An 11227-nucleotide genomic window follows, 5' to 3' on the forward strand; every position below is an offset into this window, starting at 1 on the left:
TTAACCTTTATGTCAGCTGGCATATTGTTGACATTTCTTGATAAGAACATGGATGGCAACCAAAGACTGTTCTTGTGTACCTATATGAAACGTTATACTGTGATCTAATGTATCAATGAAGCAGTGTTGGTGTATAAAGCCAATTAGCTCATTTAGCCAGGGTAATTGGTGGTACCTGCATACACAATGGCCCTCGAGGACCAGAATTGCCCACTCGTGAGCTCGTCCCAAAGTTCAGTCTATTTAAAAAATAAATTCCTTATACATCTGTGATTATAGGCCAACAGGATACAACAAAGGACCCATATAAAGAAGGCAGTGCTTACAACCACGAAAAAGCAACTATGATTGCTAAAGTTTCTTCAAAATAAAGTATTAGAAATTGAATACTTGTCTGAATTCCAAAATGTTGTAGTTCAGTGTTAAGCATATTAACATATTAAACTAATTAGATAAATAAACTTTTTGTCAATAGGCACCTTTGTCCTTACATTAATTGCTATTAATTCTGCAGACCTTAGAATAGAAAAAATCTATTTTATTCTAATATCACGTGGACCCAACACATGCACTGTGATGACATGCTGACTAGAGAAATGGAAATGATTTGCAATCCAAAATACATGCAAGTCCATGTTCATCAACAGAATGAATGAAAGCTGTTGAGCAATGGTAAGTTGAATTGTCAGTAATTTCATTGTTTCAGTTTCTTAAATGATAATGTTGTCCTCAAATTAGGAAAGTTTTATGTGTGCAACAACTGCATTTATCACTGTAAGTTTAATGGGGAAAATGAAAATATTATCCCTGCTTGTGCATCAATCAATATAGTTTAAAATTCCAATTTAAAGGAACTGGTTTGAATTTAACAAAGGTGTGGACACAGACACCTTATACCGTGTATTTGTTTTCAATGCAATAAAGCAGTGGTGTCAAACTCGTGCCATGGAGGGCCGTGTGTATGCAGGTTTTCATTCCAACCAATTAATCCTGCCTTAATTGAGTCCAATTACTCATTCAGCCATATGCGTTTAACTGCATTGAAGCACAGAATATAAGAAAATTTTTATTTAGACAATGCGGGTCACCATAGACGTCGGGTCACCATTGTGCACAAACCTGCATCCCTAATTCAGCAAATAATTTAACTAATTATATAATCAAGATCTGAGGCTGGAATGAAAACCTGCATACACACGGCCCTCCATGGCACGAGTTTGACACCACTGCAATAAAGTATTTATGTGAGTTGACTGCTCTGGGTAAAAGTATGAGGCAGTTGCAGACAAATGCCTAAAATGCGAATACGTCTTATAAAACTTGGTAAACAGTGGGATTAACTCCTTTAGAAAAGAGCCTTTGTGGAAATCCACTGTTTAAGATAAACCCCTCCAAAAATATATACAGTACAGACATGGTTCAGAGTGTGAAATAAAGAGCATCTCTGTATCAATATGACCAAATCCCCTAGTCCTCACTCAGTAAGTGCCCAGGATGCATAAATTGTGGGAAAAAAAAGAAATTCTAATATTTTCTATTTTATTTATTCTGTCATGATTACATGTACTTCTGACACTGGATGAAACTAGACTTATTCTTTAGTGTTAACCCAAGATTACCCAACAGAAGGAAAAAGCATTTGCAGTGGACCGAATACAGAAGCAAAATTGTACATGGTTTTCAAAAGTTGGCCCAAGTATCACAAAAACCTCATTTATCAAATGTAAGCTGAATGAATTTTCATTGTAAATCGTTTGTAAATGCCATTACACAAATAATTTTAAATTTATAAAAGTTTTCATATGTCGATTTGTAGTCAGTTTGATTTGTAGGCTTGGAACAAATTTCAGGAGTGTTCTAAGCTGTTCATATTGTGTGCATAGATGAAAAAAAAGCATAGTAGTAAAGCTCTTTACATATTGTGCTTTCATTAATCCAGTCATTTGCCCTTTTATATTTTTAAAAATAGCAAAATTTTGAATAAATCAAGTAAATTAAATATACATTTTTCAAATCTTTACAATTCATAATTAGATTAAACATTAATAGGTTTTGCATAAAAAGGATTCATCTGATGCTTAATTTCAATTGAATATAAATTCCATAAAACAAAGCTTGCAATGAATAAGGTGCAGAAGTCATTGCATAGGTCTTAATTAAGACCGACCTTGCTTTATTATAAGGTTCTTTGCCTCCAGTCTTCAAACTATTTTAATTTTACCAGTTATGCAAATTTGAAAAACAGGGTTTATAACAACTTGACTTCAGAGATCAGTTTTAAAAATGTTTATTTTTGTTATTCCCTTTGATAGGGCAGTGTAGAGAGACCGGAAGAATTAGGAGGGAGAAACATGGACAAAGGTCAGCGGTCGGATTCGAACCGCCAATGTCGTGGCTCGCACTGAAGATGTGGTTAGCTCATTTTTAAAACAAATGTTGCTGGTGTCCAGTCAGAGTTGGTACATAAACATCCTATAGGTTGTGCTTCAAGCACTTAAGATGAGCAAGTGTGAGAATGAGAACACTGCTGGCTGAAGCAAGCAGCATTTTGGCACCTCATCTAAATTAAAACCTGGACAGATCCCATGCTAGTGTCCCAAAACCAATTGATCAGGCCACTGGGCTATTGTCCACAGAGTTGGTCACAACACACACCTGATGGGCCACTTCATCTGGTTTCATTAATGGAATGATGATTTGGCCACCTTCCACTAGAATAAGAGCTCACCAGGGGTGAGTCACATTACTTTTCACCCACCTCCACTCATCCTCATACCTGGAAGCGGAGGAAGTGTTGAGACTAGCTTAAAAGCCGCTTTGCGAACGGTTCTGAGTTTGCTGTGCTTGTCTCCAATACTGGGGACACTGGAGGAAGTGCACAGATCGGTTTCTGGGGAACAGCGTAGGCTAGGCGGCAGGATGCTAGAGTATTGGTCTGAGTTTGTCATAATGGGGCCATTGTACAAAACCATGCCATCCTTTAGTTGCCTACAAATGGATGACCAACAAAAGGCATTTCATGCAACATGACAAGGTTGTCACCAACTGGACTTGGAGAAGTTACTCCAAACATTTACCATATTCTCATACCGAGTCACTGGAATATTGAGCAGAGAACTCCCTGGAACATTTTACCAATTCCTCAGAACCAGAATTGATCGTTTACTGGACGACTAGACTTCATAATTCTTGATACAATACCAAAATGGCATACATAAAGACAAGGCCACAAACCAAGACAAGGATAGATTTTCTTCCACCGTTTTATTTATAAACCTGCACCCATTTACAACACATGTTTGTAGCGTCTCCACACCAGGACAGTCGCCAGCACAATCATGCAAGCCAGTCCCACTGCAGCCATCACTGCTGCCATGATCACAGCCTCAGAGGAACCTAGGAGGCAGAGAGGTTGGTCCATGAGCCTTGACATTAAGCAGTTCCATAACTGGACAGAAGAGAACCGATGTGGTACAAGATGGTTACCTCCTGCTCTGTGATCAGCTGTCAGAGTGCCAGGGGACTCAGGCACATCTTTGGAAGCCTCCTGGATAACAATGGGCCCCAGGACTGCACCACCCTCATATTGTGCACCTGAGGAACAGAACGTGATTATGCACCATCAGAAGGAAAGCAGGACAGAAAATGGAAGCCATTATAGAAGTCAAACCTGAATCCACACTCCTGCCCTTCCTCCCAGCACAGCTGGTGTCGCAGCAACTACACGCCTGGTCATTCCCAGATGCACTAACCCACCTGAAAGAGAAACTGGTTACCCAGACGCCAAGAGCTCAAGTTCCCCAGCAATCTCCACAACCACGTTGACCTACCGCTCCTTTCCAAGAGGAAATGAGCAGGCCTTCCCTTCTGAATCTGGCAAGGCAGCAGTGGCTTTCAGATGGCAGAATATATAGATCTGGAGGGAAATGTTGCCATTAGTACTAGAACTAGATGCCCCCTTCAGAAGGCATGTCCTCAAAGTCAAGCAATTTACTCACAGCACTCCTGGTCTCCTGGGCAAACCGGAAAGCATCCAGCTGAAATTGCAGCTTGTCATCCTGTACCCTTGACAGGAACTGTGAGCGGGAGTTGGTCAGCTTGGAATCCATTAGACACCTGGAAGGAGAATGCTGTAGATCAGCACACCAGAGAGACAGGCTACAAAAGGCACAGTAAGGCACAGCACTCACCCCTTGTTTTCAATGAAAGCATATCTGGGGACAGCATTCATGTCAGGGTCCAAAGTAGCTACACAGGTATCCACAAACACGCGGAGGGGCACGTGGTTGGCCTGGACCACTGAAGCCTCAATGTTGATGAGGTCCCCAAGGAAGAACACCGTGGATGTCCTCTCCGTCTGCCAGTTATCTACCAGAGGGGGCAGAAAGGAGTTGTAGCAGACAGTACAGATTGAGGCAACAATCAAGCTCTAGGCAGCTGGGCTTACCAGCCATGAGCCTCAGGGAGAATACAAGGAGGTCCTCAGCAGACAGGGTGGAGTGGTAGGGGATCCAGGTTGGTTTCAGGGCATTACTGCTCACATTATGCAGCCTGCATTGGGGATGAAGCAAAAACCAGGCAAGTTCAGGGGTACAAAGCCAGGTTCAGGAGCCAGTAGCATTGGTTGCAGACAAGCTTATGCATTACATATGGACAAAGCCTGCAGCGATTCAGCATAGCATTAACTGGAACATGGGTACAATTTAACAGGTTACCAGAAATCCCAGTCAGTTCGGTGTACACATCAGACAGCAAGAGAGGACTTGCCTCATGTAATGACACTGAATGCCCACCACAGCACTTGATGTCCTAATGATGGGAGTAGCACCAAGTGCACTAGGTTGGTAATTCAGGGTGAAGGTGTACACTAGGGAGTCAGCAGTCATCTGAGGAAATGAAAAAACCATTAGTTACAATGCATTGACCATATAGCTGCACAGTCCACATCAAGCACATGCTACATACTGCAAGCACACTGCCACAGCTGTGCAGCTCAGTCTCAAATAGAAGCACTTGGGTAGACCCATCCAGGTCAACAGGTCCACAGCCTCCTAGTGTGATGTCAGTGGGCTGGATAAGGTGGCCGATGCCAAGCAGGTCCATATCCACTTCCAACTGAACAGAGCTTTCCCCACAGTGAGCCTTCACAGCATCTGGTTTAGGTGTAGGAGGTTCCACTGGAATTGTAGACCCTTTGGGTCCCCCAAGGGTCGGGCGGGGCGTCACAGGAGCCTGGGTGAAGCCTGGCCGTCCAATGGTTGGGCGGGTCGCAGGACCCTGGGTGAAGCCTGGCCGTCCAATGGTTGGGCGGGTCGCAGGGCCCTGGGTGAAGCCTGGCCGTCCAATGGTTGGGCGGGTCGCAGGGCCCTGGGTGAAGCCTGGCCGTCCAATGGTTGGGCGGGTCGCAGGACCCTGGGTGAAGCCTGGCCGTCCAATGGTTGGGCGGGTCGCAGGGCCCTGGGTGAAGCCTGGTCGTCCAATGGTTGGGCGGGTCGCAGGGCCCTGGGTGAAGCCTGGTCGTCCAATGGTTGGGCGGGTCGCAGGACCCTGGGTGAACCATGGTCTTCCAAATGTTGGGCGGGCTGTGACAGGTGCTTGTGAGCCCACTGGCTTCCTGTTAAGCTGTGGGGTTGTTACAAAATCTCCTGCATTACTGTTGGAAGACTGATATCCCCCTTGAGCATCACACAAATATTCAAATACACCAAAAACTATCAACCCGATAAACAACCTTTCTCCCCTCATGGTGAATCAGCAACTACAGCAACATCCAAATGTCCTCCTTAAGCCCATTTTATAGCCAGCTGAATGTAATTGATCATTCCAATCCCCTCCCCTTTCCTCGTTTCCCTAATTTTTCTCCAGCCTTGAGGTGGTTCTGCCTCTTTCAATGTACACCACTGGTAACTTGTAATTTGTTCACGTCTGTCACTAGTCATTAATTCATTTTCAAAAGCACATAACGCTGCGCATTCCAAAATAAATACACACAATCATCTTTATGGGTCAACATTTTCAAAATGTTGTACTAACATGAGATTATCTGTGTATTGAGTTTAGGCAGGTCTTGATTGCAGTCAGCAATTGAAGTTGCGTTTTAACTGATACCCAGCAAGTATCCTACTCGTGCAGAGGTGGGAAATAATAGGCATATTTGTTTCTGGTTTTCATGCCAATTGCTGGCTTCAGTTTATTAATTAGCCTTAACCTTTATGTCACCTGACATTTTATTGACATTTCTTGATAAGAACATGGATGGCAACCAAAGACTGTTCGTGTGTATCTATATACAAAATATACAGCAAAATTGGACATGGTTTTCAAGTTGGCCCAAGTATCACAAAAACCTCATTTATCAAATGCAAGCTGAATGAATTTTCATTGTAAATCGTTCGTAAATGCCATTACACAAATAATTTTAAATTTATAAAAGTTTTGTGTCAGTTTGATTTGTAGGCTTGGAATAAGTTTCAGGAGCGTTCTAAGCTGTTCATATTGTGTGCATAGATGAAAAAAAAGCATGGTAGTAAAGCTTGTTTTACATATTGTGCTTTCATTAGTCCAGTCATTCGTCTTTTTATATTTTTAAAAATATAGCAAAATTTTGAATAAATTAAGTCAATTAAATATACATTTTTCAAATCATTATATAAAATTCAATTGGATTAAACATTAAAATAGGTTTTGCATAAAATTCATCTGATGCTTAATTTCAATTGAATATAAATTCCATAAAACAAAGCTTGCAATGAATAAGGTGCAGAAGTCATTGCATAGGTCTTAATAACGGACCTTGCTTTATTATAAGGTTCTTTGCCTCCAGTCTTCAAACTTTTAATTTTACCAGTTACAAATTTGAAAAACAGGGTTTATAACAACTTGATTTCAGAGAACATTTTTAAGTGTTTATTTTTGTTATTCCCTTTGATAAGACAGTGTAGAGACCAGAAGAATTAGGAGGGGGGAGAGGGAGAAACGTGGACAAAGGTCAGTGGTCGGATTCGAACCGCCAATGTCATGGCTTGCACTGAAGATGTGGTTAGCTCATTTTTAAAACCAAATGTTGCTGGTGTCCAACAGTCAGAGTTGGTACATAAACATCCTATAGGTTGTGCTTCAAGCACACTTATGAGCAAGTGTGAGAATTTTGCGAACACTGCAGGCTGAAGCAAGCAACATTTTGGGTCCTCATCCAAATTAAAACCTGGACCGATCCCATGCTAGGGTCCCAAAACCAATTGATCAGGCCACTGGGCTATTGTCCACAGAGTTGGTCACAACACACACCTGATGGGCCACTTCATCTGGTAGCATTGATGGAATGCTGATGATTTGGCCACCTTCCACTAAAAGCTCACCAGGAATGGGTCACATTACTTTCCACCCACCTTCACATCCTCATACCTGGAAGCAGAGGAAGTGTTGAGACTAGTTTAAAAGCTGCTTTGCGAACGGTTCCGAGTTTGCTGTGCTCGTCTCCAATACTGGGGACACTGGAGGAAGTGCACAGAGCGGTTTCCGGGGGAAGTGTAGACTAGGTGGCAGGATGCTAGAGTATTGGTCCGAGTTTGTCGTAATGGGGCCATTGTACAAAACCATGCCATCCTTTAGTTGCCTACAAATGGATGACCAACAAAAGGCATTTCATGCAACATGACAAGGCTGTCACCAACTGGACTTGGAGAAGTTACTCCAAACATTTACCATATTCTCATACCAAGTGACTGGAATATTGAGCAGAGAACTCCCTGGAACATTACCAATTCCTCAGAACCAGAATTGAGCGTTTACTGGACGACTACGCTTCATAATTCTTCGTACAATACCAAAATGGCATACATACAAAGACAAGGCCACAAACCAGGACAAGGATCGATTTTCTTCCACCGTTTTATTTATAAACCCACACGCATTTACAAAACAGGTTTGTAGCGTCTCCACACCAGGACAGTCGCCAGCACAATCATGCAAGCCAGTCCCACTGCAGCCATCACTGCTGCCATGATCACAGCCTCAGAGGAACCTAGGAGGCAGAGAGGTTGGTCCATGAGCCTTGACATTAAGCAGTTCCATAACTGGACAGAAGAGAACCGGATGTGGTACAAGATTGTTACCTCCTGCTCTGTGATCAGCTGTCAGAGTGCCAGGGGACTCAGGCACATCTTTGGAAGCCTCCTGGATAACAATGGGCCCCAGGACTGCACCACCCTCATATTGTGCACCTGAGGAACAGAACGTGATTATGCACCATCAGAAGGGAAGCAGGACAGAAAATGGAAGCCATTATAGAAGTCAAACCTGAATCCACACTCCTGCCCTTCCTCCCAGCACAGCTGGTGTCGCAGCAACTACACGCCTGGTCATTCCCAGATGCACTAACCCACCTGAAGGAGAAACTGGTTACCCAGACGCCAAGAGCTCAAGTTCCCCAGCAATCTCCACAACCACGTTGACCTACCGTTCCTTTCCAAGAGGAAATGAGCAGGCCTTCCCTTCTGAATCTGGCAAGGCAGCAGTGGCTTTCAGATGGCAGAATATATAGATCTGGAGGGAAATGTTGCCATTAGTACTAGAACTAGATGCCCCCTTCAGAAGGAATGTCTAAAGCAATTTACTCACAGCACTCCTGGTCTCCTGGGCAAACCGGAAAGCATCCAGCTGAAATTGCAGCTTGTCATCCTGTACCCTTGACAGGAACTGTGAGCGGGAGTTGGTCAGCTTGGAATCCATTAGACACCTGGAAGGAGAATGCTGTAGATCAGCACACCAGTGAGACAGGCTACAAAAGGCACAGCAAGGCACAGCACTCACCCCTTGTTCTCAATGAAAGCATATCTGGGGACAGCGTTCATGTCAGGGTCCAACGTAGCTACACAGGTATCCACAAACACGCGGAGGGGCACATGGTTGGCCTGGACCACTGAAGCCTCAATGTTGATGAGGTCACCCAGGAAGAACACAGTGGATGTCCTCTCCGTCTGCCATTTATCTACAAGGGGTAAAGGGGGGGTGGGGGGAGAAGTAGTAACATGCACAATTAGGCAACAATCTCCACAATAAAGGCAGATTAGCTTACCAGCCATGAGCCTCAGGGAGAATACAAGGATGTCCTCAGCAGACAGGGTGGAGTGGTAGGGGATCCAGGTTGGTTTCAGGGCATTACTGCTCACATTATGCAGCCTGCATTGGGGATGAAGCAAAAACCAGGCAAGTTCAGGGGTACAAAGCCAGGTTCAGGAACCAGTAGCTTTGGTTGCAGACAAAGCAATGCGTTGCAGGGACTACAGCCATTCAGAATACCCATTTTGCAGTTAAAGCTGTAAACAAATACAAACCAGAAAGGTGTACACAAGCAACAGAAAAGGATGCCTTACCTCATGTAGTGGCACTGAATGCCCACCACGGCACTTGATGTTCTAATGATGGGAGTAGCACCAAGTGCGCTAGGTTGATAATTCAGGGTGAAGGTGTACACTAGGGAGTCAGCAGTCATCTGAGGAAATGAAAAAACCATTAGTTACAATGCATTGACCATATAGCTGCACAGTCCACATCAAGCACATGCTACATACTGCAAGCACACTGCCACAGCTGTGCAGCTCAGTCTCAAATAGAAGCACTTGGGTAGGCCCATCCAGGTCAACAGGTCCACAGCCTCCTAGGGTGATGTCAGTGGGCTGGATAAGGTGGCCGATGCCAAGCAGGTCCATATCCACTTCCAACTGAACAGAGCTTTCCCCACAGTGAGCCTTCACAGCATCTGGCTTAGGTGTAGGAGGTTCCACTGGAATTGTAGACCCTTTGGGTCCCCCAAGGGTCGGGCGGGGCGTCACAGGAGCCTGGGTGAAGCCTGGCCGTCCAATGGTTGGGCGGGTCGCAGGACCCTGGGTGAAGCCTGGCCGTCCAATGGTTGGGCGGGTCGCAGGACCCTGGGTGAAGCCTGGCCGTCCAATGGTTGGGCGGGTCGCAGGGCCCTGGGTGAACCATGGTCTTCCAAATGTTGGGCGGGCTGTGACAGGTGCTTGTGAGCCCACTGGCTTCCTGTTAAGCTGTGGGGTTGTTACAAAATCTCCTGCATTACTGTTGGAAGACTGATATCCCCCTTGAGCATCACACAAATATTCAAATACACCAAAAACTATCAACCCGATAAACAACCTTTCTCCCCTCATGGTGAATCAGCAACTACAGCAACATCCAAATGTCCTCCTTAAGCCCATTTTATAGCCAGCTGAATGTAATTGATCATTCCAATCCCCTCCCCTTTCCTCGTTTCCCTAATTTTTCTCCAGCCTTGAGGTGGTTCTGCCTCTTTCAATGTACACCACTGGTAACTTGTAATTTGTTCACGTCTGTCACTAGTCATTAATTCATTTTCAAAAGCACATAACGCTGCGCATTCCAAAATAAATACACACAATCATCTTTATGGGTCAACATTTTCAAAATGTTGTACTAACATGAGATTATCTGTGTATTGAGTTTAGGCAGGTCTTGATTGCAGTCAGCAATTGAAGTTGCGTTTTAACTGATACCCAGCAAGTATCCTACTCGTGCAGAGGTGGGAAATAATAGGCATATTTGTTTCTGGTTTTCATGCCAATTGCTGGCTTCAGTTTATTAATTAGCCTTAACCTTTATGTCACCTGACATTTTATTGACATTTCTTGATAAGAACATGGATGGCAACCAAAGACTGTTCGTGTGTATCTATATACAAAATATACAGCAAAATTGGACATGGTTTTCAAGTTGGCCCAAGTATCACAAAAACCTCATTTATCAAATGCAAGCTGAATGAATTTTCATTGTAAATCGTTCGTAAATGCCATTACACAAATAATTTTAAATTTATAAAAGTTTTGTGTCAGTTTGATTTGTAGGCTTGGAATAAGTTTCAGGAGCGTTCTAAGCTGTTCATATTGTGTGCATAGATGAAAAAAAAGCATGGTAGTAAAGCTTGTTTTACATATTGTGCTTTCATTAGTCCAGTCATTCGTCTTTTTATATTTTTAAAAATATAGCAAAATTTTGAATAAATTAAGTCAATTAAATATACATTTTTCAAATCATTATATAAAATTCAATTGGATTAAACATTAAAATAGGTTTTGCATAAAATTCATCTGATGCTTAATTTCAATTGAATATAAATTCCATAAAACAAAGCTTGCAATGAATAAGGTGCAGAAGTCATTGCATAGGTCTTAATAACGGACCTTGCTTT

The 11227-nt window shown here is 43.4% G+C and overlaps 2 protein-coding genes across 3 annotated transcripts; both read right to left on the reverse strand.

Moving 5' to 3' along the window:
• Window positions 1-3245: 3245 nt before the first annotated feature.
• On the reverse strand, window positions 3246-5783 carry LOC118213313 (zona pellucida sperm-binding protein 3-like). The gene is made up of 9 exons (XM_035392176.1): window positions 4966-5783; window positions 4768-4886; window positions 4448-4551; window positions 4191-4368; window positions 3999-4116; window positions 3831-3916; window positions 3671-3756; window positions 3487-3594; window positions 3246-3396 (listed from the first exon to the last, which is right to left on the reverse strand). The coding sequence occupies exons 1-9, from the start codon at window positions 5743-5745 to the stop codon at window positions 3287-3289; spliced, it is 1689 nt and encodes a 562-aa protein (XP_035248067.1). The 5' UTR covers window positions 5746-5783; the 3' UTR covers window positions 3246-3286.
• Window positions 5784-7872: 2089 nt separating this feature from the next.
• Window positions 7873-10203, reverse strand: LOC118213314 (zona pellucida sperm-binding protein 3-like). Of its 2 annotated transcripts, XM_035392178.1 has the most exons (10): window positions 9896-10203; window positions 9573-9850; window positions 9375-9493; window positions 9077-9180; window positions 8812-8989; window positions 8620-8737; window positions 8459-8544; window positions 8299-8384; window positions 8115-8222; window positions 7873-8023 (listed from the first exon to the last, which is right to left on the reverse strand). In XM_035392178.1, the coding sequence occupies exons 1-10, from the start codon at window positions 10170-10172 to the stop codon at window positions 7914-7916; spliced, it is 1464 nt and encodes a 487-aa protein (XP_035248069.1). In that variant the 5' UTR covers window positions 10173-10203; the 3' UTR covers window positions 7873-7913. The 2 variants fall into 2 exon arrangements, with proteins under 2 accessions (XP_035248069.1, XP_035248068.1); XM_035392177.1 differs by having other exon boundaries at window positions 9573-10203.
• Window positions 10204-11227: the final 1024 nt, after the last annotated feature.

This window comes from Anguilla anguilla, chromosome 14 (genome assembly GCF_013347855.1).
Source record: "Anguilla anguilla isolate fAngAng1 chromosome 14, fAngAng1.pri, whole genome shotgun sequence".
Taxonomy (NCBI): Eukaryota; Metazoa; Chordata; class Actinopteri; order Anguilliformes; family Anguillidae; genus Anguilla; species Anguilla anguilla.